Below are 25,705 nucleotides of genomic sequence, written 5' to 3'. Positions count from 1 at the left end.
CTGTCAGTAAGGAGTGTGTGTCCCCCTGTGACCATGTGGCATTCCTCCGGGTGCTCCGGTTTCCTCTCACGTTACAAAGTCATACGGTTAGGGTGACTATGGGCTATAGATTTGCTGGAACCATAGTGACACTTGCTGCCTGGCCCCAGCAAACCTTCAGACCATGATGTTCATTGACACAAACAATACAGGGGACAGCACAGTAGCATAGAGGTTAACACGACACTGTATAATCGCCGGTGATCTGAGTTCAATTCCCACCACTACCTGTAAGGGGTTTGTGATTTCTCCCTGTGACTGCATGGGTTTCCTCCAGGTGCTCCGATTTTCTCCCACAGCCCAGAGACACACTGGTTGGTAGGTTGGTAGGTCACTGTAAATTGTCCCATGAACAGGCTCATATTAAATTGGGTGGTTGCTGGGTGACTTAGCTTGTAGGGCCGGAGGGGTCAATGAAAAAATATATAAATAAATCACTGTATATTTCCATGAATGGCATATGTACAGTCATAGAAAATTACAGCACAGAAACTTGCCCTTCAGCCCATCTAGTCCATACCTACTCCCATCGACCTGTACTGGGACCATAGCCCTCCATGTCCCTACTATCCAGGTACCTATCCAAACTTCTCTTAATCATCAACATCAAGCTCGTATGCACCACCTGCACTGGCAGCTCATTCTACCCTCTCACCACCCTCAGACTGAAGAACTTCCCCCTCATCTTTCCCTTAAAGTTTTCACCTTTCACCCATAACCCATGACCTCTGGTTGTAGACCCACCCAACCTCAGTAGGAAAAGCCTGCTTGCATTGACCCTATTTATACCCCTCATAATTGTGTATACCTCTATCAAATCTCCCCTCAATCTTCAATGTCCTGAAGAATATAGCCCTAACCTATTCAACCTTTCCTAAGTGTTCCAGCCCTAGCAAGATCCTTGTAATGTGTAACAAAGAAAGCTAATGTTTAATTTCTTTCCACTGTGGAACCCCAGCCTCTGGAAATTCTCTCTACCCTAAATCTGTCCAGTGCCTTTAAAATCTTTCTTCCAGCCTCCCCTATGATGCAGTATTTGGTCATCTTGTCTAATGTGGCTTGGCATTGAGTTTCATTGGATAATGCTCCTGAGAAGAGCCTTGGGATATTCTGCCATGTTACAGCCATTATGAAAATAAAAAAAGTGCTGTTGTAAATTGCTTTGGGATATCCTGCAGTCATAAAAGGTGTTGTAATGTTTGCTTTCAACTAGCTGTGATGAGCTAAAATAAAACACACACACACAGTGCACATTGTAATGTGGATTTCGGAGGTCAGATGAGCTGCCCTAATTGATAATCTGGCTGAATGCCCTCTCTCTTCACAGTCACTGAGTCTCAATGTGAAACTCCTACCCTGACTGACAATTGGTCTGACTGTCCACTCCCCTCACCGTCATCTGTCTAAACCCTGAAACTCCTTTCCTATTGACAATCGTTCTGACTGTCCCCTCCCCTCACCGTCATCGGTCTAAACCCTGAAACTCCTTTCTTATTGACATTTGGTCTGACTGTCCCCTCCCCTCATCGTCATCGGTCTAAACACTGAAACTCCTTTCCTATTGACAATCGGTCTGACTGTTCCCTCCCCTCACCGTCACTGGTCTAAATCCTGAAACTCCCTCCCCGATTGACAATCAGTCTGACTGTCCCCTCCCCTCACTGTCACTGGTCTAAACCCTGAAACTCACTCCCCGACCGACAATCGGTCTGACTGTCCCCTCCCCTCACCGTCACTAGTCTAAAACCTGAAACACCCTCTCAGACTGACAATCGGTCTGACTGTCCCCTCCCCTCACCGCCACTGGTCTAAATCCTGAAACTCCCTCTCCGATTGACAATCAGTCTGACTGTCTCCCCCCCCCCCACCCATCGTCACCGGTCTAAACCCTGAAACTCCTTTCTGATTGACAATCGATCTGACTGTCCCCTCCCCTCACCATCACTGGCCTAAAACCTGAAACTCCCTCCCCGAATGACATTTGATCTGACTGTCCCCTCCTCTCACCGTCACCGGTCTAAACCCTGAAACTCCTTTCCTAGCAAACCCAGCAAACTTCTCCCTCTCCACACTGTTACAGGTCTGGGAATTTTGAAAACCCTAGATTGAGTGGATGTGGAGAGGATATCTCCTGTGGTCAGGTTGTCCAAGACCAGAGGGCAGAGTCTCAGAATAGAGGAATGTCCTGTTAGAACAGAGATGAGGAGGACTTTCTTCACCCAGAGGGTGATAAATCTGTGGAATTTGTTGCCACAGCCAGCTGTTGAGGCCAAGTCATTGGGTATATTTAAAGCAGAAGTTGAAAGGTTTTTGATTGGTCAGGACATCTAAGGTTATGGGGCGAAGACAGGAGCACAGTGTGGAGAGGGATAATAAATCAGCCGTGATGGAACAGTTGAGCGGCCAAATTCTGCTCCTGTGTCTCATGGCCTTATGGAACTCCCTCCCCAACAGATGATACAGCTACCTGCCCCCTCCTCTCACCAGCACTGTGTCCAAACCTTGGGGGACCCTCCCCAACAGCACCGTAGGTTCAAGGGCTGGGGCGAAGGGTTGGTCATACAAGAAGATCACCCAACTTCTCCCAAAGACCGCACTCACAACCGTGGCCGACATGATAGCCTGCTTCCCTCGAGAGGGTCAATTCTTCCCACCACTGCCTGTAAGAAGTCTGTACATTCTCCCCGTGGCCGTACGGGTTTCCTTGGAGAGCTCCGGTTTCCTCCCAAATCCCAAAGTAGTCCGCGTTTGGGTTAGCAAGTTATGAGCAGGCTGTGTTGGTGCTGAAAACGTGGTGACAATTCCAGCAGGTTTATACATTTGGTTGCTCTGGTCTCCTCCCACCGTCCAAAGGCTGTTCAGTTGGTAGGTTAACTGGTCATTGTAAATTGGCTTAATCTGCACTGTTTCTTAATAAGTGAATAAATAACAAAATCAAACTCCAGGAATTCTGGAACGAGCTAGTAAGGGCTGTGGAGGCAGGGGTGTTGTTTGCATTCGAGACTTTAAGCTGAGACTCCGGGGAACAGATGTGAAAGGTCACTAGTTCTGTTGCAAAGTCTTACTGATGACTCAAGGCAACTGACTAATGAAGGGCAACGTTGCTAAACTTGTTAAACACCCTATAAAGTTGCATAGCAACTTTGAGGGATCTGTGGGCGTGGACCCCGAGATCCCTAAGAACCCTGCCATTAACCCTGTATTCTGCTTTCAAATTCCACCTTCCAAAGTGAATCGCTTCACACTTTTCCAGATCCCTCCACAGCAACTTGAGAAAAACTACTACTACACATCTCAAGTATTAACCCCGCTTCCTGCACCGTAGCACAGAGTAATGCAAAGTTATACCACAGTTTGCAGCTTGCCAAGGAATAAGAGAGGGTTACTTCAATCCCTGAAATGGACACAGGTTCACTCCACCTCTGGAAGATCTGACAGAGTAATGGTGTTGGGTCAGACCTGAGACTAAAGCAAGGATAACTTTACTCTCTACAACACAGGGAAACGGAACACCCTCAAACTTCACCCAGGGCTACACAAACTACTCTACATAATCATAGAGCACTGTGGCTCAGAAACAGGCCCTTCAGCCCATCTAGTCCATGCCAAACTGTTATTCTGCTAATCCCATCAACCTACAGCTGGATCATAGCCTTCCAAGCTCCCATCCAAACTTCACTTAAATAACCATGTAACCAAATAACAACTACAGCACGGAAACAGGTCATCTCGGCCCTTCTAGTCCATGCCGAATTGCATTTACCCTATCTGTACCCCTCATAATTTTGTATTCCTCTGTCAAATCTCCCCTCATTCTCCTCTGTTCCAGGGAATTAAGTCCGAATCTACTCCATCTTTCCCAATAACTCAGGTCCTCAAGTCCTGGCAACAAACAGAATTCAGATTCAGAACATGATTCTGGCATATATAATGAAATTTGTTGTTGGAAATTGTCCTCACAAATTTTCTCTACACTGGTTCAATCTTATTGATATATTTTCTGTACATCTTCATTCAGAGCACAAAGTAGTACTTGTTAAAGCAACCTATAACAGTACACAGTCACTCTAGTCCCAAAGCAGAGAGAAATATCTGATTACTGCATATCCGGAGTGATGTAGCAACTCTACATCCTGAGGCCAGGTTGCTGCACTCCCTGCAACTGAACAGAACACCACTTGCTTACCTTGCTCCTGAATATCAGCATGGAATCACTTCACCCAAAGAAACTTACCACAAGATGAACCCAGACCACATCACTTCAGCAAACCAAGTAAAGAGCACATAGTAGATAGAGCACACCTGAACCTCTGCAGAAATAAGTAACCCCTGTGCAGAGTAATACTGGGTGATCACAGGGTAACAACCGTACCTGAATTTCAGCAATATTGGGTAATCCCAGTACCAGAAGACCAGCAGGATTCGTACAAGGAAAGGTAATATTGGGTAATCCCAACACCTGAATCCCAGCACAGAGTAGTATTGGGTAATTCCAATACCTCAACCCTAGCAAAAGTAATATTTGGTAATCCCAACAACTGAATCCCATCACAGAGTAATATTTGCTACACCCAAAAACATCAATACCAGCAAGACTAATATTGGGTAATCCTAATAACTCAATCCCAGAAGGAGTAAAATTGGGTAATCCCAATACCTGAATCCCAGCAAGAGTAATATTAGGTAATCCCAATACCTCAACCCCATCACAGAGTAATATTGCATAATCCCAGTACCTTAACCCCAGCAAGAGTAATATTGGGTAATCCCAAATACCACAACCCCATCACAGAGTAACATTGGGTAATTCCCAATACCTCAGCCATAGCAATAGTAATATTATGTAATCCCAATCCCTGCACCCAATCACAGAGTAATATTGGGTAATCCCAATACCTCAATCCCAGAAGGAGTAATATTGGGTGATCCCGATACCTGAATCCCAGCAAGAGTAATATTGGGTAATCCCAATACCTCAATCCCAGAAGGAGTAATATTGGGTAATCCCGATACCTGAATCCCAGCAAGAGTAATATTAGGTAATCCCAATACCTCAACCCCATCACAGTAATATTGCATAATCCCAGTACCTCAACCCCAGCAAGAGTAATATTGGGTAATCCCAATACCTCAACCCCGTCACAGAGTAATATTGGGTAATCCCAATATCTCAACCCCATCACAGAGTAACATTGGGTAATTCCCAGTACCTCAACCATAGCAAGAGTAATATTATGTAATCCCAATACCTGAATCCTAGCAAGAGTAGCATTGGGTAATCCCAATACCTGAATCCCAGCGAGAGTAATATTGGGTAATCCCAATACCTCAACCCCGTCACAGAGTAATATTGGGTAATCCCAATACCTCAATCCCAGAAGGAGTAATATTAGGTAATCCCAATACCTCAACCACAGCAAGAGTAATACTATGTAATCCCAATACCTGAACCTCAGCAAGAGTATTATTAGGTAATCCCAATACCTGATTCCTAACAAGAGTAGTATTAGGTAATCCCGATACCCGAACCCCAGCAAGAGTACCTCAATACCTCAACCCTATCACAGAGCGATACTGAGTAAACCCAGTACCTGAATCCCCACAGCCATAAAACTGACCTACAAAACAGAGTAGAATCATAGAGTCATAGAAATGTATGTTATAGAAACAGGCCCTTCAGCCCATCTACTCCATGCTGGAATGATTTAAACTGCCTGTTCCAATTGACCTGAACTGGGACCTTAGCCCTCCATACCCCTACCGTCCATGTGCTTATCCAGACATTGAAATCGAGCTTGCATGCAACATTTGTGCTGGAAACTCATTCCACACTCTCACGATACTCTGAGTGAAGATATTTCTCCTCACGTTCCCCTTAAAATTTTCACTTTTCACCCTTATGTCTTGACCTCTAGTTGTGGTCCCACCTAATTTCAGTGGTAATAGCCTGCCTGCATTTACTTTATCTATATCTTTCATAATTTTGTACAATTCTATCAAATCTCTTTTCAGTCTTCTTCACTCTAAATAATACAGTCCTAACCTGTTCAATCTTTTCTTATAACTCAGGTTATACATGCCCAGCAAGACCCTTGTAAATTTTCTCTGCGCTCTCTCAAACTTGTTTGCACCTTCCCCAGTAGCTGAACCCCAGTACAGAGTAATACTGGGTTAATGCATTACCTGAACCCCAGCACAGAGTAATACAGGGTAATCCTAGTACCTGAATCCCTGCACAGAGTAATACTGTGTAAACACTGTACCTGGCCCTAAACACAGAGTACATAGAACATAAACATCTACAGCACATTACAAGCCCTTCAGCCAACAATGTTGTGTCGAACATGTCATACTGGATAATTTTAGTACTGGAACCTTACCGCAGGGTAATACTGGGTAATCCCTGTATCTGAACCCCAGCACAGAGTAATACTGGGTAAATCCTGTACCTGAAACCTGCACAGAGTAATACTGGGTAAATCCATTACCTGAACAGCTGCACAGAGTAATACTCAGTTACTGCAGTACCTAATTCCCAACACAGAGTAATACTGGGTTACTCCAGTATCTGGATACCAGCACAGAGTAATACTGAGTATTTCCAGCAACTGAACTCCAGCACAGAGTAATACTAGGTTAATCCAGTACCTGAACACCTGCACAGAGTAATATTGCATTAACCGAGTATCTGAACCTCTGCATAGAGTAATACTGCATAAGCCCAGTACTTGACCTAAGCACAGAGTACATAGAACAGCACAGAATAATACTGGGTAAACCCAGTACTTGAGCCCCGGTACAGAGTAATACTAGGTTGCTCCAGTATCTGGATACCAGCTCCGAGTAATACTTGGTTACTGCATTATTTGAACAGCATAGAGTAATACTGGGTCACTGCAGTACCTAAATCCCAACACAGAGTAATACCGGGTCACTGCAGTACCTAAATCCCAGCACAGAGTAATACTGTTTAATCCCATTACCTGAACCTCAGCACAGAGTAATACTGGGTATTTCAGTACTTGACCTAAGCACAGAGTACATAGAACATGAACATCTACAGCACATTACAAGCCCTTCAGCCAACAATGTTGTGTCGAACACGTCATACCGGATAATTCTAGTACCTGAACCTCATCACAGGGTAATACCGGGTAATCCCAGTACCTGTACCTCACCACAGGATAATACTGGGTAATCCCTGTACCTGAACCCCAGCACAGAGTAATACTGGATAAATCCATTACCTGAACCCTCTGCACAGAGAAATACCAGGTAATCCCAGTACCTGAACTTCAGCACAGGATAATACTGGGTAAACCCAGTACCAGAACCCATGCACAAGGTAATACTGGGTAAACCCAGTACCTGAACCCCTGCACAGGGTAATACTGGATAATCCCAGTACCTGAACTTCAGCACAGAGCAATATTGGGTCACTGCAGTACCTAAATCTCAGCACAGAGTAATACAGTATACTCCCAATACCTGAGCCCCAGTTCAGAGTAAAACTGGGTAACACAAGTACCCAGTACAGAGTAATACTGTGTTAACCCAGTATCTGAACCCCAGCATAGAGTAATACTAGGTTTACCCAGTACCTAAACCCCTGCACAGAGTAATACTGGGTAAACCTGGTAGCGAACGCCAGCACAGAATAATACCCCTGTACCAAAACACCAGCCCAGGGTAATGATGAGTTATGCTTTGACTGAAGTATCTCTTTTGAATACTTGCATATTCCACTTGCCCCTCCTATTTGGGATTTACCTCTCATGAGTCATATACACATTTGTTACTTCCTGAAATTCAGTATATCACTTTGCACCTCCTCTCTGCCTCACAACCTCTGGTTAACTCTATCCCGTGAGAACTGTCAAACAGAGTAACTCTATGTTACTCGAGCACTTGGACCTCAGTACAGAGGAACAGAGAGTTCAGGTGTTTGACTGTAGCTTGTCTCTGTACCCACTGCATACAGTAATTCTGAACAACAGGACATTGATGAAGTTCACTGGCCTTGCTGTACCTCAACACAGTCTAAACACCTTGTTACTCTACTCTCCAGCCTTGGCACAGAGTATCACCATGTTACCCTAACCATCCCCTCAACCACCGCCTCTCAGAACAAAGGGCAATTATATCCAATGATTCTAGTGCGGCCTCTGGAATCGCTTCAGATCACTCCTGCATTCTCTGGCACAAGGAAATGTCCATCCTGCATCTGCCTGTGTCCAGTGAGCAGTACCAGACTCACTGATATACACCACGTCTCAGTCTCTGGCAACGTTCCTTGATTCACCTCCTTCCACAGAGACATGTTCAGAGTCACAGACGCATGTGCATTCTCCTGAACACATACATATCAAAACCACACAATCTCCCTCTCACACTCATATATGTACTCTGCACACACGTACAATGTATGCACAGACACAAACACAGTTCCACACACAGGGTCATACACTAGTACTTGCACAAGCATACACAGCTGAAAATGCACATACACAGATACCCACACACACACACACACACACACACGCATAGACACACATTCACAGACACACACAGGCATCCTCATACACAGCTGAAAATACACGCGCACACACACTCAGACAGACATAGACACAAACACACACACACACACACACACACTCATTATCTACCCCACTGGCCAGTCCTCTTCCCTCTTATCATGAACTGGACAATTGATGCTGCAAATGGTTTGAACGGACTGACAGTGGGAACAATCCTAGGTCCAGCTTTCCCCCAACACCCCAGCCTTGCATCGTCAGGGAGCGGTTCCATTCTGCTCTGCCGCTTTGCAGGAATGCACTGCATTCCCTATAAATATTAATGGGGATTCTAAAAAAATTAATTGTGCCTGATTGATGTGCATTGTCCGATGGTAACCGATAGGTGAGTGAGAAGTGGAGGGTGTAAGGCTGAAGGGATAAGGGAAGATGGGCTGGAGGGCCGGAGGAGCAGAGGATGTCTGACATCTGCCCTGTAGGATGTGGGATTATGCAGCAGGGCAAGGGCCTGATCTTTACACCCCACCTTCACCTTCCCGGCCCTGCTCCACCTCACTGCCAACTCCTGGGGTCGGGGGTGTGGGGGCAGGTTAGTTTCCACACAGGTCATGCAAGGTACACGGTTAAACAAGTTATCCATTCATGTGCAGAAATTCACACCTATGCATGCATGCACACACGTGAACAAGCACACAGATACATCTGGACCGACATGCATGTGCAGTTACACACATGCCGCATGTCACATACACAGATTCAAACACAAGCTCACACTTGTACATGCGTGCAATCATTCACCACATGCACACACACGGACTCATGTACACCTAATTAATTCACATACACACATATACGTGCTCACTGGCATTGCATGCACACACATGGACTAGATGGGTCGAAGGTCCTGTTTCTCTGCTGTGCTTTTCTATAACATGTGTATTCATACACACACACACGTGTGCAAATGTCTGTTCACATATTAAAACAAATATTCATGTACAGAAAGCCAGACCGCGAGACAGACAGTCCAGGAGGGTGGGGTGGGGCTCATACCAGATTCCTGACCACTCAGTCTGACAGTCCTAGTGAGGATCCTTCTGGACATTAATTCCAGGGAGAGGAAGGTGAGGTAAAGGGGAGGTGGAAGGGTGAGGGGTGATACAGAATTTACAATGACAAGACCAGCGCTGTGAAATGTCCCCATTTCCAAGCCCAGGCTGTGCAGTCAGTTTGCCTCCAGCTCCACTGACAGAGAAGAGATCTGTGTCCTCCTTAACAAAGGCAAGCACAGCAACGAGGCAGCGTCCCTGTCAGCCCTGGGACTCAGCAGAGACTTCCTGCCCGACGGACGTGCACTGACTCTGAACAGATCAGTCCCCTCCCCCCCACCCCACTCCACCTTCTCCACCCCAGCTGTGCCCAAGGCTTGTCAGCCCTCTAGGGTTTTCCCTGGACTCTGCAGGAATTACAGTCTCTTTGGGAAAGCCGGGAGAGGAATCAAAGAGGTGACATTTAAAAAAAAAGAAATGGCTTCATTTGATTTCTCCTGCACACTCTTGTTGATTAGTTAATTGCTGCCAGTGAGAAGGGAGATTAATTGACTGGCTGTGACTGCCCAGGAACATGTGCCAATGTGAACTGCCAATCCAGTGTACAGTTAACCCTTCGACAAACAAAACCAGCCACAATTTCTCCACTGGCTGCCAGGGGTTGGGCTATTTGACTGTCGTCTTGTATGCCTCTCCAAGATCATCTTGCAGTCTCCTACACTCAAAGGAGTAAAGTCCAGTTTGCCCCATCAAGATCAGAAACAGGCCCTTCAGCCCAACAGGTAAATGCTATCTGCCTAAACTAGTTGGATTTACCCATATCCCTCTAAACCTTTCCCACCAATGTACCTCCAAATGTTGTTAATGTACCTGCCTCAACCACTTCCTCTGGCACCTCATTCCATATACGGACCACCCTCTGGGGGAAAAAGTTACCCCTCAGGTCCCCATTAAATCTCTCCCCTCTCACCTTAAAGTTGTGCCCTCTGCTTCCTGATTCCCTCACCCTAGGGAAAAGTCTATGTGCATTCACTCTGTGTCCCTCATGGTTTTATACACTTCTGGCAGGCCACCCCTCATCTCCTGAACTCCTAAGATTAACATGCCAACCCAATACTAGAGGGCATGCATTTAAGGTGAGGGGGGTAATTTCAAAGGAATTGTCAGAGGCAAGTTTTCTTACACAGAGAGTGTGTGTGGCTGGAATGCACTGCCTAAGGTGGTGGTGGAGGCAGATACATTAGGGACAGTTAGGAGATGTTCACGTAGGTGCATGAATGTGAGGAAAATGGAAAGATATGGTCATTGTGTATCAATTTAATTAGTAATTCAATTGGATCAGCACAGCATTGTGGGCCGAAAGGCCTGATCTTGTGCTATACTCCAGATCTAGATGGGCTGAAGGGTTGTTTCTGTACTGTTCTCTGTTCTAAGTTCCCTCTCTGCAACCCAAGCAGTACTATGGAATGAAAGCCCGACAGTTGTGTTTGGTCAATCGAGGTGTCTGACTATTTGACTAGGCGAGGCAGCGCATGCAAGCAGGGTTGGCGAGGGCACCCAGTGGGTGAGCTTACCGTGACCTCTGGCCGAGACAGCTGAGCGGTGGATGGCGATGGGCACGGAAAAGTGCTTGCTGTGGAAGTGGTGGACGTGGTGGGAGGTGCTGAGACTGGAGGAGACACGGGCCGCGGCCCAGGACGGCCGGGGGCTCAGCAGAAGGGCGGGTAGTGCCAGGCGCCCCAGGAGGAGAGCAGCGGCCACGCAGGACATAGCGGGGGTGCCACCGACCGGCATCGCGTCATGATGCCCTCCTCTCCATGGCATCCAGTGGCGTGTGGGGGGTCTCAGCCGTCTCTGGGACGGGGAGGTAGCAAGGCTAATCTCCTGGCTTATCCCATCACAGATTGATGCATCTTCCCTACACACCCACTGCTGATCTTCTCCTCAATGCTCCCGTTGTAACTTGCAGACTGCTCCCACTGAAGAAGACGATGGGGGGTGGTCTCCGATGGAAAATTCCCTTCTCCAGTCCAAGGGGTTCAGGTGGAAGGCAAATCCTGGCAAAGTCTGTGATACGGACGGTGGTAAGCAATCCTCTTTCCACCTTACCACCTCCCCTCTCCACCCCCTCCAGCGAGTGTCTGCCAGGAGGCCGGGACAAGCTTCCAAAGATCCCAAGTGCCTGCTCGTCCCTCAGCAAGCAGGTCTCTGTCTCAGCACGAGCCAACGACAGCCACGGCAGCCGGTTACTGCTCTCCTCTCCCGCTCTCAGCGCTGAACAACTCTCTGATCCTCACCACCTACCTAGTAAGACTGGTTCCTTTCCTAGCTGGGCTTTGTGGGTGACAGGGAGGGGGGGGGGGGGGAGACAGCGAGAGAGAGAGAGAGAGAGAGAGAGGGAGGGAGTGAGAGGGAGGGAGGAGGGGGAAGAAATAATACAGGGAAAAAATAGAAACAGTGACAGAGAGAGAGAAGGAAAAAGCAGTGCAGAGAGAGAGAGTGTGTAGAAATAAAGGAAAAAGACAATGTTGTGAGAAAGAGGAGAGAGAGCACAAGAGAGAGGACAGACAGAAAGGAGAGAGCGAGCGAGAGAGAGAAAGGAGAGAGCGAGTGAGAAAGAGAGAGAGGGCAGAGAGAGAAAGAGAGAGGGAGACAGAAAGAGAAAGACAGAGAGAGAAGGGGGAAGATTTAACCGAGAATAGAATCAGGAGCTGAATTAAAACCAGGCAGCATGCAGTAACCTACAAAGTGGAAACCACTGGGGTATGGTGCAGAGGACTCGCCTACTCGAAAGCACAGTGGAGGGGGGGGAGAGGATATTCTCAGCAGTACTGAAAAGAAATGCAATTGAATCTATATTTCTGCCACATGCATCGCTCTGTCTGTCCAGAGAGACAATAAATTATTGAGAGTGTAAAATAAATAAACGGTGCTTTGACAGGGAGTGTGGGCTGGGGCAGTGACTGAGTCCAGAAACTCACCCAGCTCTCTCACACCCTTCCTGCTGCCGGCAGCCAGCAGAGCCTCTGCTCTTTGCATTCAGTGGCAACGGCACAGCTTTCTGCTGCAAAGGCTGTGGCCGTTTGGCCCTTCAGCTTGCTGTAGGCACTCAAAGTCTCACTCTCATCAGCAATTCTTCCGTGCCAGGGACTCACCCACCCAAAGCCCCACCCTCCCCAACCCACAACCGGACCCTGATCAGGGTGTGAACTCTGAGACACTGGAGACCAGAGAGGAGATCACTCAGACCCTCAGAACCTGCCAGTCTGTATCACAACAAACCCATGTCTTCCCCTATCACTCCTCCCCTCCTTCCTTTTCTGACTCCGTCTCTCCCTTCCCACTTCCCCTCTCTGTCTCACCCTCTCTCTATCCCTCTCCCTCTCTCCCATCCCCCTCTCTCTGTCCCACACATCCTCCCAACTCTCACACCACACATGAAGTTTAGAAAAATAGAGGTCTATGGGTAAGCCTAGTAATTTCTAAGGTAGGGACATTTTCGGCACAACTTTGTGGGCCGAAGGGCCTATATTGTGCTGTAGGTTTTCTATGTTTCACACTCTCTCCCACTCTCTCCCCTACTCCCCCACCTTCACACACTCTCCCACTCCCTCTCTCTGTCCCACACACCCTCCCCTACTCTCACACCTTCACACACTCCCACCCCCTCTCTGTCCCACACACCCTCCCCTACTCTCACACCTTCACACACTCTCCCACTCCCTCTCTCTGTCCCACACACCCTCCCCTACTCTCACACCTTCACACACTCTCCCACTCCCTCTCTCTGTCCCACACACCCTCCCCTACTCTCCCACCACACACTCTCCCACTCCCTCTCTGCCCCACACACCCTCCACTACTCTCACACCTTCACACACTCTCCCACTCCCTCTCTGCCCCACACACCCTCCACTACTCTCACACCTTCACACACTCTCCCACTCCCTCTCTCTGTCCCACACACCCTCCCCTACTCTCACACCTTCACACACTCTCCCACTCCCTCTCTCTGTCCCACACACCCTCCCCTACTCCCCCACCTTCACACACTCTCCCACTCCCTCTCTCTGTCCCACACACCCTCCCCTACTCTCACACCTTCACACACTCTCCCACTCCCTCTCTGCCCCACACACCCTCCCCTACTCTCACACCTTCACACACTCTCCCACTCCCTCTCTGCCCCACACACCCTCCACTACTCTCACACCTTCACACACTCTCCCACTCCCTCTCTCTGTCCCACACACCCTCCCCTACTCCCCCACCTTCACACACTCTCCCACTCCCTCTCTCTGTCCCACACACCCTCCCCTACTCTCACACCTTCACACACTCTCCCACTCCCTCTCTCTGTCCCACACACCCTCCCCTACTCTCACACCTTCACACACTCCCACCCCCTCTCTCTGTCCCACACACCCTCCCCTACTCTCACACCTTCACACACTCCCACCCCCTCTCTCTGTCCCACACACCCTCCCCTACTCTCACACCTTCACACACTCTCCCACTCCCTCTCTCTGTCCCACACACCCTCCCCTACTCTCACACCTTCACACACTCTCCCACTCCCTCTCTCTGTCCCACACACCCTCCCCTACTCTCCCACCACACACTCTCCCACTCCCTCTCTGCCCCACACACCCTCCACTACTCTCACACCTTCACACACTCTCCCACTCCCTCTCTGCCCCACACACCCTCCACTACTCTCACACCTTCACACACTCTCCCACTCCCTCTCTCTGTCCCACACACCCTCCCCTACTCTCACACCTTCACACACTCTCCCACTCCCTCTCTCTGTCCCACACACCCTCCCCTACTCCCCCACCTTCACACACTCTCCCACTCCCTCTCTCTGTCCCACACACCCTCCCCTACTCTCACACCTTCACACACTCTCCCACTCCCTCTCTGCCCCACACACCCTCCCCTACTCTCACACCTTCACACACTCTCCCACTCCCTCTCTGCCCCACACACCCTCCACTACTCTCACACCTTCACACACTCTCCCACTCCCTCTCTCTGTCCCACACACCCTCCCCTACTCCCCCACCTTCACACACTCTCCCACTCCCTCTCTCTGTCCCACACACCCTCCCCTACTCTCACACCTTCACACACTCTCCCACTCCCTCTCTCTGTCCCACACACCCTCCCCTACTCTCACACCTTCACACACTCCCACCCCCTCTCTCTGTCCCACACACCCTCCCCTACTCTCACACCTTCACACACTCCCACTCCCTCTCTCTGTCCCACACACCCTCCCCTACTCTCACACCTTCACACACTCCCACCCCCTCTCTCTGTCTCACACACCCTCCCCTACTCTCACACCTTCACACACTCTCCCACTCCCTCTCTGCCCCACACACCCTCCACTACTCTCCCACCACACACTCTCCCACTCCCTCTCTGCCCCACACACCCTCCACTACTCTCACACCTTCACACACTCTCCCACTCCCTCTCTGCCCCACACACCCTCCACTACTCTCACACCTTCACACACTCTCCCACTCCCTCTCTCTGTCCCACACACCCTCCCCTACTCTCACACCTTCACACACTCTCCCACTCCCTCTCTCTGTCCCACACACCCTCCCCTACTCCCCCACCTTCACACACTCTCCCACTCCCTCTCTCTGTCCCACACACCCTCCCCTACTCTCACACCTTCACACACTCTCCCACTCCCTCTCTGCCCCACACACCCTCCCCTACTCTCACACCTTCACACACTCTCCCACTCCCTCTCTGCCCCACACACCCTCCACTACTCTCACACCTTCACACACTCTCCCACTCCCTCTCTCTGTCCCACACACCCTCCCCTACTCCCCCACCTTCACACACTCTCCCACTCCCTCTCTCTGTCCCACACACCCTCCCCTACTCTCACACCTTCACACACTCTCCCACTCCCTCTCTCTGTCCCACACACCCTCCCCTACTCTCACACCTTCACACACTCCCACCCCCTCTCTCTGTCCCACACACCCTCCCCTACTCTCACACCTTCACACACTCCCACTCCCTCTCTCTGTCCCACACACCCTCCCCTACTCTCACACCTTCACACACTCCCACCCCCTCTCTCTGTCTCACACACCCTCCCCTACTCTCACACCTTCACACACTCTCCCACTCCCTCTCTCTGTCCCACACACCCTCCCCTACTCACACCTTCACACACTCTCCCACTCCCCCTCTCTGTCCCACACACCCTCCCCTACTCTCCCACCTTCACACACTCTCCCACTCCCTCTCTCTGTCCCACACACCCTCCCCTACTCTCACACCTTCACACACTCTCCCACTCCCCCTCTCTGTCCCACACACCCTCCCCTACTCTCCCACCTTCACACACTCTCCCACTCCCTCTCTCTGTCCCACACACCCTCCCCTACTCTCACACCTTCACACACTTCCACCCCCTCTCTCTGTCCCACACACCCTCCCCTACTCTCCCACCACACACTCTCCCGCTCCCTCTCTGTCCCACTCACCCTCCCCTACTCTCACACCTTCACACACTCTCCCACTCCCTCTCTGTCCCACACACCCTCCCCTACTCTCCCACCACACACTCTCCCGCTCCCTCTCTGTCCCACTCACCCTCCCCTACTCTCCCACCTTCACACTCTCCCACTCCCTCTCTCTGTCCCACACACCCTCCCCTACTCTCCCACCTTCATACACTCCCACCTCCTCTCTCTGTCCCACACACCCTCCCCTACTCTCCCACCTTCACACACTCTCCCGCTCCCTCTGTCTGTCCCACACACCCTCCCCTACTCTCCCACCTTCACACACTCTCCCGCTCCCTCTGTCTGTCCCACACACCCTCCCCTACTCTCACACCTTCACACTCTGTGTAACACAGTCTCTCTCTCTACCACACTCTCTGACAGTTGCACAGTACAGCGCTCTCTGTGTAAAATGCTCTCTCTCCCCCACTGTCTCTCTGACACTCTCACTCCCATACTCTCTATGTAACACTCTTCCTCTGACCCTCTCACTACAGTACTCTGTGTAACACAGTCTCTCTCCCACACTCTCTCTGACACTCTCACTACCCTACCCACTGCGTTACGCTGTCTCTCTTTACCACACTCTCTCTCTCTCTGACACTTTCTCACTCCTGTACTCTATGTTTAACAGTCTCTCTCACACACACTCTCTCACTCCCGTAGTCTCCGTGCAACAGTGTCTCTCTCTCTCTCTCTGACCCTCTCACTACAGTATTCTCTGTATAATAGCCTCCCTCTCTCTCCCACACTCTCTCTCTGACTCTCTCATTACTGTACTGGGTAACCCAGTCTCTCTCTCTCTAGCACACTCTCTCTGACACTCTCTCACTCCTGTAATCTCCGTGTAACACAGACTGTTTCTCTCCCACACTGTTTCTCTCTGACACTCTCTCACTATCGTACTCTTACTGTAACACCATCTCTCTCTCTCTCTCTTTCTGTCTCTCTCTGGACTGTCTGTCCCTAACCCTCACACAGTCTTTCTGATATTCCTTCACCACCATTCATTCTCTCTGTGTAACAGTCTCTCTCTCCTACACGGTCTCTCTTTCCCACTCTCGTATTCTCACTGTACCTTCTCTCTCTCACTACCTTACTCTGCGTAACTGTCTCTCCATCTCTCTCTCTCTCTCTCTCTTTCTCTGTCTCTCTCTCTCTCAACTGTTTGTCCCTAACCCTCACACAGTCTTTCTGATATTCCTTCACCACCATTCATTCTCTCTGTGTAACAGTCTCTCTCTCTGCTACACGGTCTCTCTTTCCCACTCTCGTATTCTCACTGTACCATCTCTCTCTCTCACTACCTTACTCTGCGTAACTGTCTCTCCATCTCTCTCTCTCTCTCTCTCTCTCTTTCTCTGTCTCTCTCTCTCTCAACTGTCTGTCCCTAACCCTCACACAGTCTTTCTGATATTCCTTCACTACCATTCATTCTCTCTGTGTAACAGTCTCTCTCTCTCCTACACGGTCTCTCTTTCCCACTCTCGTATTCTCACTGTACCATCTCTCTCTCTCACTACCTTACTCTGCGTAACTGTCTCTCCATCTCTCTCTCTCTCTCTTTCTCTGTCTCTCTCTCTCTCAACTGTCTGTCCCTAACCCTCACACAGTCTTTCTGATATTCCTTCACTACCATTCATTCTCTCTGTGTAACACAGTCCCTCTCTGTGGCCAATTTTGAACCTCCCATTGGCCTCCCACCCCATTTCCTCAGTCATGCAGGGAGGACTGACTGAAGACTTGTTCTCTCCCTCAAATGCTATCCATCTACCAGAGAAGGGAGGGGCAAGAGGCAAGACCTCAACACCAGTCCCATAAATGCCCTAGCTATTACTAAATGCCAAAAACTGGCTGATTTGGGCAGTGAAGTGGTGGAGGAAAGGCACAGCCCTGAGGCTGACAGGAAGTCCCTACCTGCAAAAGCTACCCAACACATCACCAGTACACCCTATCCTCCATCAAAGACATATATACAGAGAGGTGCCAGGAGAAGGGCCAGTAATATAATGAAGGGCTCCACCCACCCTGCTCATGGACTGTTTGTCTGCTCCAAACAGGGAGGAGGCTACGTAACATCCATGATAGGCTCACCAGACACAAAAACAGTTCCTTTCCCCAAGCAGTAAGGCTGATTAACATCTCCACCTATGAACCCACCTAACCACAACCCCCAACCCCCAACTACCATGACCTTATCATTTCTTGTCAGAGTCACCTTATGTACAGACACTCTTGTGCCTAGTGTCACTTTATGGACAGGCAATCAATATATTTAATTAAACTATCTTATGTATTTATATTTATTGTGTTTTTAATATAATTGTGCTCTTTAACTTACTGTGTTCTTTCGTGCTGTAATAGATCCAGAGTAACAACTATTTTGTTCTCATTTACACTTGTGTACTAGAAATGACATTAAACAATCTTAAATCATCAGTAATTTTTTTTAATCCAGTGTGGGAGTGTGTGATGGGACAGTATGGAGGGAGATTCACTCTGTGTCTGACCCTGCGAGTGTGTGATGGGACAGTGTGGAGGGAGATTCACTCTGTGTCTGACCCCGGGAGTGTGTGATGGGACAGTGTGGAGGGAAATTCACTCTGTGCTTGATGCTGAGAGTGTTGGATGGGACATTCCAGATGGAGCTTCACTCTGTCTGACACCGGGAGTATGTGAAAGTTAGTGTAGAGTGAAGATACACCAACTCATACACCTCAGACAGCCAAAATATGATAGAACATTCACATGAAATTATAAATTAACATCAACAACAACTATCTAAATGCCAGGCTTCAAAAGGAGTAGGTATCTTTCAATAAGCCACTGTCTGGATAACTTTCTATTGTGCAGGATTTTCTGAATTCCCCAGAGGGTTAAATAAATCATGCAGAAGTGGCTGATCTTCAGAGCCTCTCCCACTCAGGACTGACTGCTATAAACGTCCTCACATTTCAAGCCTCACTAACAGAGGCAGGAATGGACTGAGGTTGTCCCTTGATGACCTCACTGATAAGCGTAAGTAAGTAAATTTCACCCTGAATAAACAGTGACTCCATACAGTTACACAGTGACTGACCCTCACCCTGAATAAACAGTGACTCTGTACAGTTACACAGTGAGGGACCTTCACCCTGAATAAACAGTGACTCTGTACAGTTACACAGTGACTGACCCTCACCCTGAATAAACAGTGACTCCATACAGTTACACAGTGAGTGACCCTCACCCTGAATAAACAGTGACTCTGTACAGTTACACAGTGAGGGACCTTCACCCTGAATAAACAGTGACTCTGTACAGTTACACAGTGACTGACCTTCACCCTGAATAAACAGTGACTCCATACAGTTACACAGTGACTGACCCTCACCCTGAATAAACAGTGACTCTGTACAGTTACACAGTGACTGACCCTCACCCTGAATAAACAGTGACTCTGTACAGTTACACAGTGAGTGACCCTCACCCTGAATAAACAGTGACTCTGTACAGTTACACAGTGATTGAACCTCACTCTGAATAAACAGTGACTCTGTACAGTTACACAGTGACTGACCCTCACCCTGAATAAATAGTTACACAGTGACCCTCACCTCCACATGAATCAGATGCTCGAGTTTCAGTCCAACAGAGGAAACATTAAGGTATTGGTGGGGGAGTCATTTTGACTCACTGACAGTCCCAGGATTTTTGTTAAGTCCATCGACAGCCACACACACACAATCTGTACTGACAAGTCTACACACACAAACCTGTACTGACACATTCAAACAAACACAAACCTGTACTGACACATTCACACACACACAAACTTGTACTGAGACATTCACACACACACAAACTTGTACTGACACATCCACACACACAATTCTGTATTGACACATTCACACACCCAAACCTGTACTGACACATTCACACACTCACAAAGCTGTATTAAGACATCCACACGCACCCAAACATGTACTGACACAGTCACACACACACAAACCTGTAGATACATTCACACACACACAAACCTGTGCTGACATATTTACAAACCTGTACTGGCACATTTACAAACACGCAAACCTGTACTGACAGATCCACAAACCTGTACTGAGACATCCACACACACAATTCTGTATTGACACATTCACACACACCCAAACCTGTACTGACATATTTACAAACCTGTACTGGCACATTTACACACACACAAACTTGTACTGACACATCCACACACACAATTCTGTATTGATACATTCACACACACCCAAACCTGTACTGACACATTCACACATGCACAAACCTGTACTAAGACATCCACACACACCCAAACCTGTACTGACAGTCACACACCCACAAACCTGTACTGATACATTCACACACACACAAACCTGTACTGACATATTTACAAACCTGTACTGGCACATTTACACACACACAAACCTGTACTGAGACATCCACACACAATCAAACCTGTACTGACACAGTCACACACACACAAACCTGTACTGACTCATCTACACACAGCATATTGACACAATCACACACAATATACAGACACATTCACACACACACACACCTGTACTGACATGTCTGCATACACACAATTCTGTATTGACACATTCACACACACACAAACCTGTACTGATACGTCTACACACGCACAAACCTGTACTGACATGTCTACACATGCACAAACCTGTACAGACACGTAAACACACACACAAACCTGTATTGACATGTCCCATCACATCTACCCTTGTACGGACATGTGTGCCCTGGATTGGAGGAAAGAGGAAGGGAGACCGAGAGAGACAGGCAGTTAGCTCTGCAGGAAGCATCACTTTTGCATGTCTCTGTCACCATGAAACTGTCTGTATATGAGTCTATTGAACTATCAGCCTGATCCTTGTGAACGGTGAATAGCCTGGTTTCTGGTGTGAACCCACCACCTCGGTTCCTTCACCTGGGACAGAATCCATTCACCTGGGACAGAATCCATTCACCTGGGACAGAATCCATTCACCTGGGACAGAATCCATTCACCTGGGCAGGATCCATTCACCTGGGCAGGATCCATTCACCTGGGCTTTCTCCGCACTGCAGTTGTTGTCGTCGTCCATTAGTTCTCACCACCTTAACCACAGCAAGTGCTCCCTCTGGCAAGCTGAGGCAAAGGTACCTCCAGTTTCCTCTTTGATCCCCTTGTCCGGTGGCCCAGGTGCTCCTTCCACAGTTGTGGTGCCCAGCAGAGTACAATGGACCTGATCTTCACCTCAGGCCCATGCCAAGCATAATGCAGGGACAATTCAAAAACTGACTGGCATTGCTGTGCCTTACAGGAGGGGCTAGCTACTTCAGAATCCTCAGACCCCGCTGCCTCCCCGATGCATGCGACACGAACTGAGCAGCAGTACATCCTGGCTCCTCTCCCTGCGCTGGCATCACTTCAGTTCTCATTTCTTCTTCCTGTGAGACTCCACCTCACTACACTGTGTCTACACCAGCCAGGAATACATTCAAACTCAACATCGAAGAACATCTCAGTCTCCATCACAGCCCAAATTATCCATACTAGCCAATCTTCCAATAAGCTGTTACAGTGCTGTAGAGGCTGTAGGGAGTTATGGAGACTGGGATGGGTGTAGAGGTTGTAGGGAGTTATGGAGACAGGGATGGGTGTACTGAGTTACGGAGACTGGGAGGGGTGTAGGGGCTGTACTGAGTTACGGAGACTGGGAGGGGTGTAAGGGCCAGAGTGGATTACAGAGACAGGCAGGCATGTGGGGGCCACAGGGTGCGGCAGTTGGAGAGGTTTACAGAGATGTGAAAAGGTGCAGGGGGTGTAGGCTATGGAGATGTTTACACAGACAGGGAGGGGTATGGAGGGTGGAGGGAGATACAGAGACAGGGAGGGGTGTAGGGGCCGGAGGGGGTTACAGAGACTGGGAGGGGTGTAGGGGCCAGAGGGGGTTACAGAGACAGGGAGGGGTGTAGGGGCTGGAGGGGGTTACAGAATCAGGGAGAGGTGTAGGGGCCAGAGGGGGTTACAGAGACAGGGAGGGGTGTAGGGGCTGGAGGGGGTTACAGAGACAGGGAGAGGTGTAGGGGCCAGAGGGGGGGGTTACAAAATCAGGGAGAGGTTTAGAAGCTGGAGGGGGTTACTGAGACTGGGAGGGGTGTAGGGGCCGGAGGGGGTCACAGAGACAGGGAGGGGTGTAGGGGTCAGAGGGGGTCACAGAGACAGGGAGGGGTGTAGGGCTGGAGGGGGTTACAGAGACAGGGAGGGGTGTAGGGGCCGGAGGGGGTTACAGAGACTGGGAGGGGTGTAGGGGCCAGAGGGGGTTACAGAGACAGGGAGGGGTGTAGGGGCTGGAGGGGGTTACAGAATCAGGGAGAGGTGTAGGGGCCAGAGGGGGTTACAGAGACAGGGAGGGGTGTAGGGGCTGGAGGGGGTTACAGAATCAGGGAGAGGTTTAGAAGCTGGAGGAGGTTACAGAGACAAGGAGGGGTGTAGGGGCCAGAGGGGGTTACAGAGACATGGAGGGGTGTAGGGGCCAGAGGAGGTTACAGAGACAGGGAGGGGTGTAGGGGCTGAAGGGGGTTACAGGGACAGGGAGGGGTGTAGGGGCTGTACTGAGTTACGGAGACTGGGAGGGGTGTAGGGGCCAGAGGGGGTTACAGAGACATGGAGGGGTGTAGGGGCCAGAGGAGGTTACAGAGACAGGGAGGGGTGTAGGGGCCAGAGGGGGTTACAGAGACATGGAGGGGTGTAGGGGCCAGAGGAGGTTACAGAGACAGGGAGGGGTGTAGGGGCTGAAGGGGGTTACAGGGACAGGGAGGGGTGTAGGGGCTGTACTGAGTTACGGAGACTGGGAGGGGTGTAGGGGCCAGAGTGGATTACAGAGACAGGCAGGCATGTGGGGGCCACAGGGTGCGGCAGTTGGAGAGGTTTACAGAGATGTGAAAAGGTGCAGGGGGTGTAGGCTATGAAGATGTTTACACAGACAGGGAGGGGTATGGAGGGTGGAGGGAGATACAGAGACAGGGAGGGGTGTAGGGGTCAGAGGGGGTTACCGAGACTGGGAGGGGTGTAGGGGCTGGAGGGGGTTACAGAGACAGGGAGGGGTGTAGGGGCTGGAGGGGGTTACAGAGACAGGGAGGAGTGTAGGGGTTAGAGTGGGTTACAGAGACAGGGAGGGGTGTAGGGGCTGGAGGGGGTTACAGAGACAGGGAGGGGTGTAGGGGCTAGAGAGGGGTTACAGAATCAGGGAGAGGTTTAGAAGCTGGAGGAGGTTACAGAGACAGGGAGGGGTGTAGGGGCCAGAGGGGGTTACAGAGACAGGGAGGGGTGTAGGGGCTGGAGGGGGTTACAGAATCAGGGAGAGGTTTAGAAGCTGGAGGAGGTTACAGAGACAGGGAGGGGTGTAGGGGCTGAAGGGGGTTACAGGGACAGGGAGGGGTGTAGGGGCTGTACTGAGTTACGGAGACTGGGAGGGGTGTAGGGGCCAGAGGGGGTTACAGAGAGGGAGGGGTGTAGGGGCTGGAGGGGGTTACAGAGACAGGGAGGGGTGTAGGGGCCAGAGGGGGTTTCAGAGACAGGGAGGGGTGTAGGGGCTGGAGGAGGTTACAGAGACGGAGTGATCTAGAGATAAAGTGAATTACAGAGGCAGGGAGGCGTGTAGGAGCTGGAAAGGGTTTCAGAGATGGAGAGGTGTGTAAGGACTGGAGGAGGTTACAGAGAAAGGGATGGGTATACGAGTTTGGGGAGTCACTAGATGAATACAGCAACATTGGATATAACTGTGGAGTTTTGTGAAGGGTTAAGCCAGATGAATTATTTGACGGTATATTTGTGTCTAATGTCAATCACAGTCAGTCCCCGGTGGAGTAACATATACGTACATGTACAGTGTCTGCAATGGTGCGTGGATTGAGCTACTGCGGGAAATGGAGATGGCAGCTCTGATCACAGAGGTCTGCACTCCATCAACCCAAGAAGATGAAGCTGTTTAGAAATAGGTTGAAGTGCTGATGAGTGCTGGGCTGGGATTCTAACGTACAGGGAGAGGGAGGGAGATGTGTCTGATAAAGGAAGTGCTATGCACACCGGCGGCTCGAGGAGCTGGAGTGACGGGACGGGACCTGCCACTGTCTGGTGTCCACCTGTCTTCCCCAACTGCTGCACAGGCCTTTACTCCACTGTAAGGCAAGCTAGGCTGATGGTAAAGGTGAGAGGGAGAACGGGATGATAACAGGAGAGAGGGGAGGGGTCAGGAAAAGTGGTGTCAGTATCACAATCAGGTTTAATATCACTGGAATTTGTTGGTTACAGTAAGAGATGCAGAAGACATGGTGTACTTGGATTTTCAGAAGACCTTTGGCAAGGTGCCGCACATGAGGCTGCTTAGCAAGATAAGAGCCCATGGAATGACAGGGAAGTTACTCGTGTGGGTGGAGCATTGGCTGGTCGGCAGAAGACAGAGAGTGGGAATAAGGGGATCTTATTCTAGCTGGCTGCCGGTTACCAGTGGAGTTCCACAGGGTTGATGTTGGGACTACTGCTTTTTATGATGTACGTCAATGATTTGAACTATGGTATTAATGGATTTATGGCTAAATTTGCCAACAATACAAAAATAGGTAGAGGAGTGGGTAGTGTTGAAACAGAGAGCCCGCAGAGAGACTTAGATAGTTTAAGGGAATGGGCAAAGAAGTGGTAAATGAAATACAATATTGGTAAGTGTATGGTCATGCACTTTGGTGAAGAAAGAAAAGGGCAGACTATTATTTAAACGGGGAGAGAATTCAAAATGCAGAGATGCAAAGGGACTTGGAAGTCCTTGTGCAAGGAAGCCCAAAGGTTAAGGCAGTGGTGAAGAAGGTGAATGCAATGTTGCCATTCATTTCTAGAGGTATAAGAGCAGGGATGAGATATTGAGACTCTATAAGGCATTCGTGAGACCACACTTGTTTTGGGCTCCTTGTTTTAGAAAGGATATACTGACATTGGAGGGTGTTCAGAGAAAATTCACAAGAATGATTCCAGGAAATGAATTCCAGGAGTGCATGGAATGGGCTGCCAGCAATGGTGGTGGAAGCGGATACGATAGGGTCTTTTAAGAGACTCTCAGATAGGTACATGGAGCTTAGAAAAATAGAGGGCTGTGGGTAACCCTAGGTAATTTCTAAGGTAAGGACATGTTCGGCACAGCTTTGTGGGCCAAAGGGCCTGTATTGTGCTATAGATTTACTATGTTTCTATGTTTCTAATGCTCTCCAACGTACATCTGTTGAAATTTGCAACAGTCTTTCGACATGCCAAATCTCCTGAAACTCTTAATGAAATATAGCCATGGCAGCTGCCTTCTTTGTAACTGCATCAATATGTTGGGCCCAGGATAGTTCCTCAGAGCCGTTGACACCCAGGAACTTGAACCTGCTCCCCCTTTCCACTAGTGACCCCTCAATGAGGACTGGTGGGTGTTTCCTCGGTTTCACCTTCCTGAAGTTCACAATCAATTCCTTGGTCTTACTGACACTGAGTGCC

The 25,705-nt window shown here is 49.5% G+C and overlaps 1 protein-coding gene across 4 annotated transcripts in view; it reads right to left on the bottom strand.

Moving 5' to 3' along the window:
- Positions 1–25,705, bottom strand: part of LOC132384107 (neurexin-1-like) — a 1,241,271-nt gene that overhangs the window by 421,141 nt on the left and 794,425 nt on the right. The window contains exon 1 of one of the 4 annotated variants that reach the window (XM_059955451.1): positions 11,197–12,455. The exons of 2 other annotated variants lie outside the window; for them this stretch is intronic. In XM_059955451.1, coding sequence (XP_059811434.1) covers positions 11,197–11,446 — 250 coding nt within the window. In that variant the 5' untranslated portion in view covers positions 11,447–12,455. Of the gene's footprint in view, positions 1–11,196; positions 12,456–25,705 lie in introns of those variants that run through there. One more of the 4 variants, XM_059955452.1, reaches the window with a different exon arrangement.

Source organism: Hypanus sabinus, chromosome 31, assembly GCF_030144855.1.
Source record: "Hypanus sabinus isolate sHypSab1 chromosome 31, sHypSab1.hap1, whole genome shotgun sequence".
Taxonomy (NCBI): domain Eukaryota; kingdom Metazoa; phylum Chordata; class Chondrichthyes; order Myliobatiformes; family Dasyatidae; genus Hypanus; species Hypanus sabinus.
The sequence above is the reverse complement of the archived record's forward strand: the minus strand, read 5'-3'. Positions and strand labels throughout refer to the sequence as shown.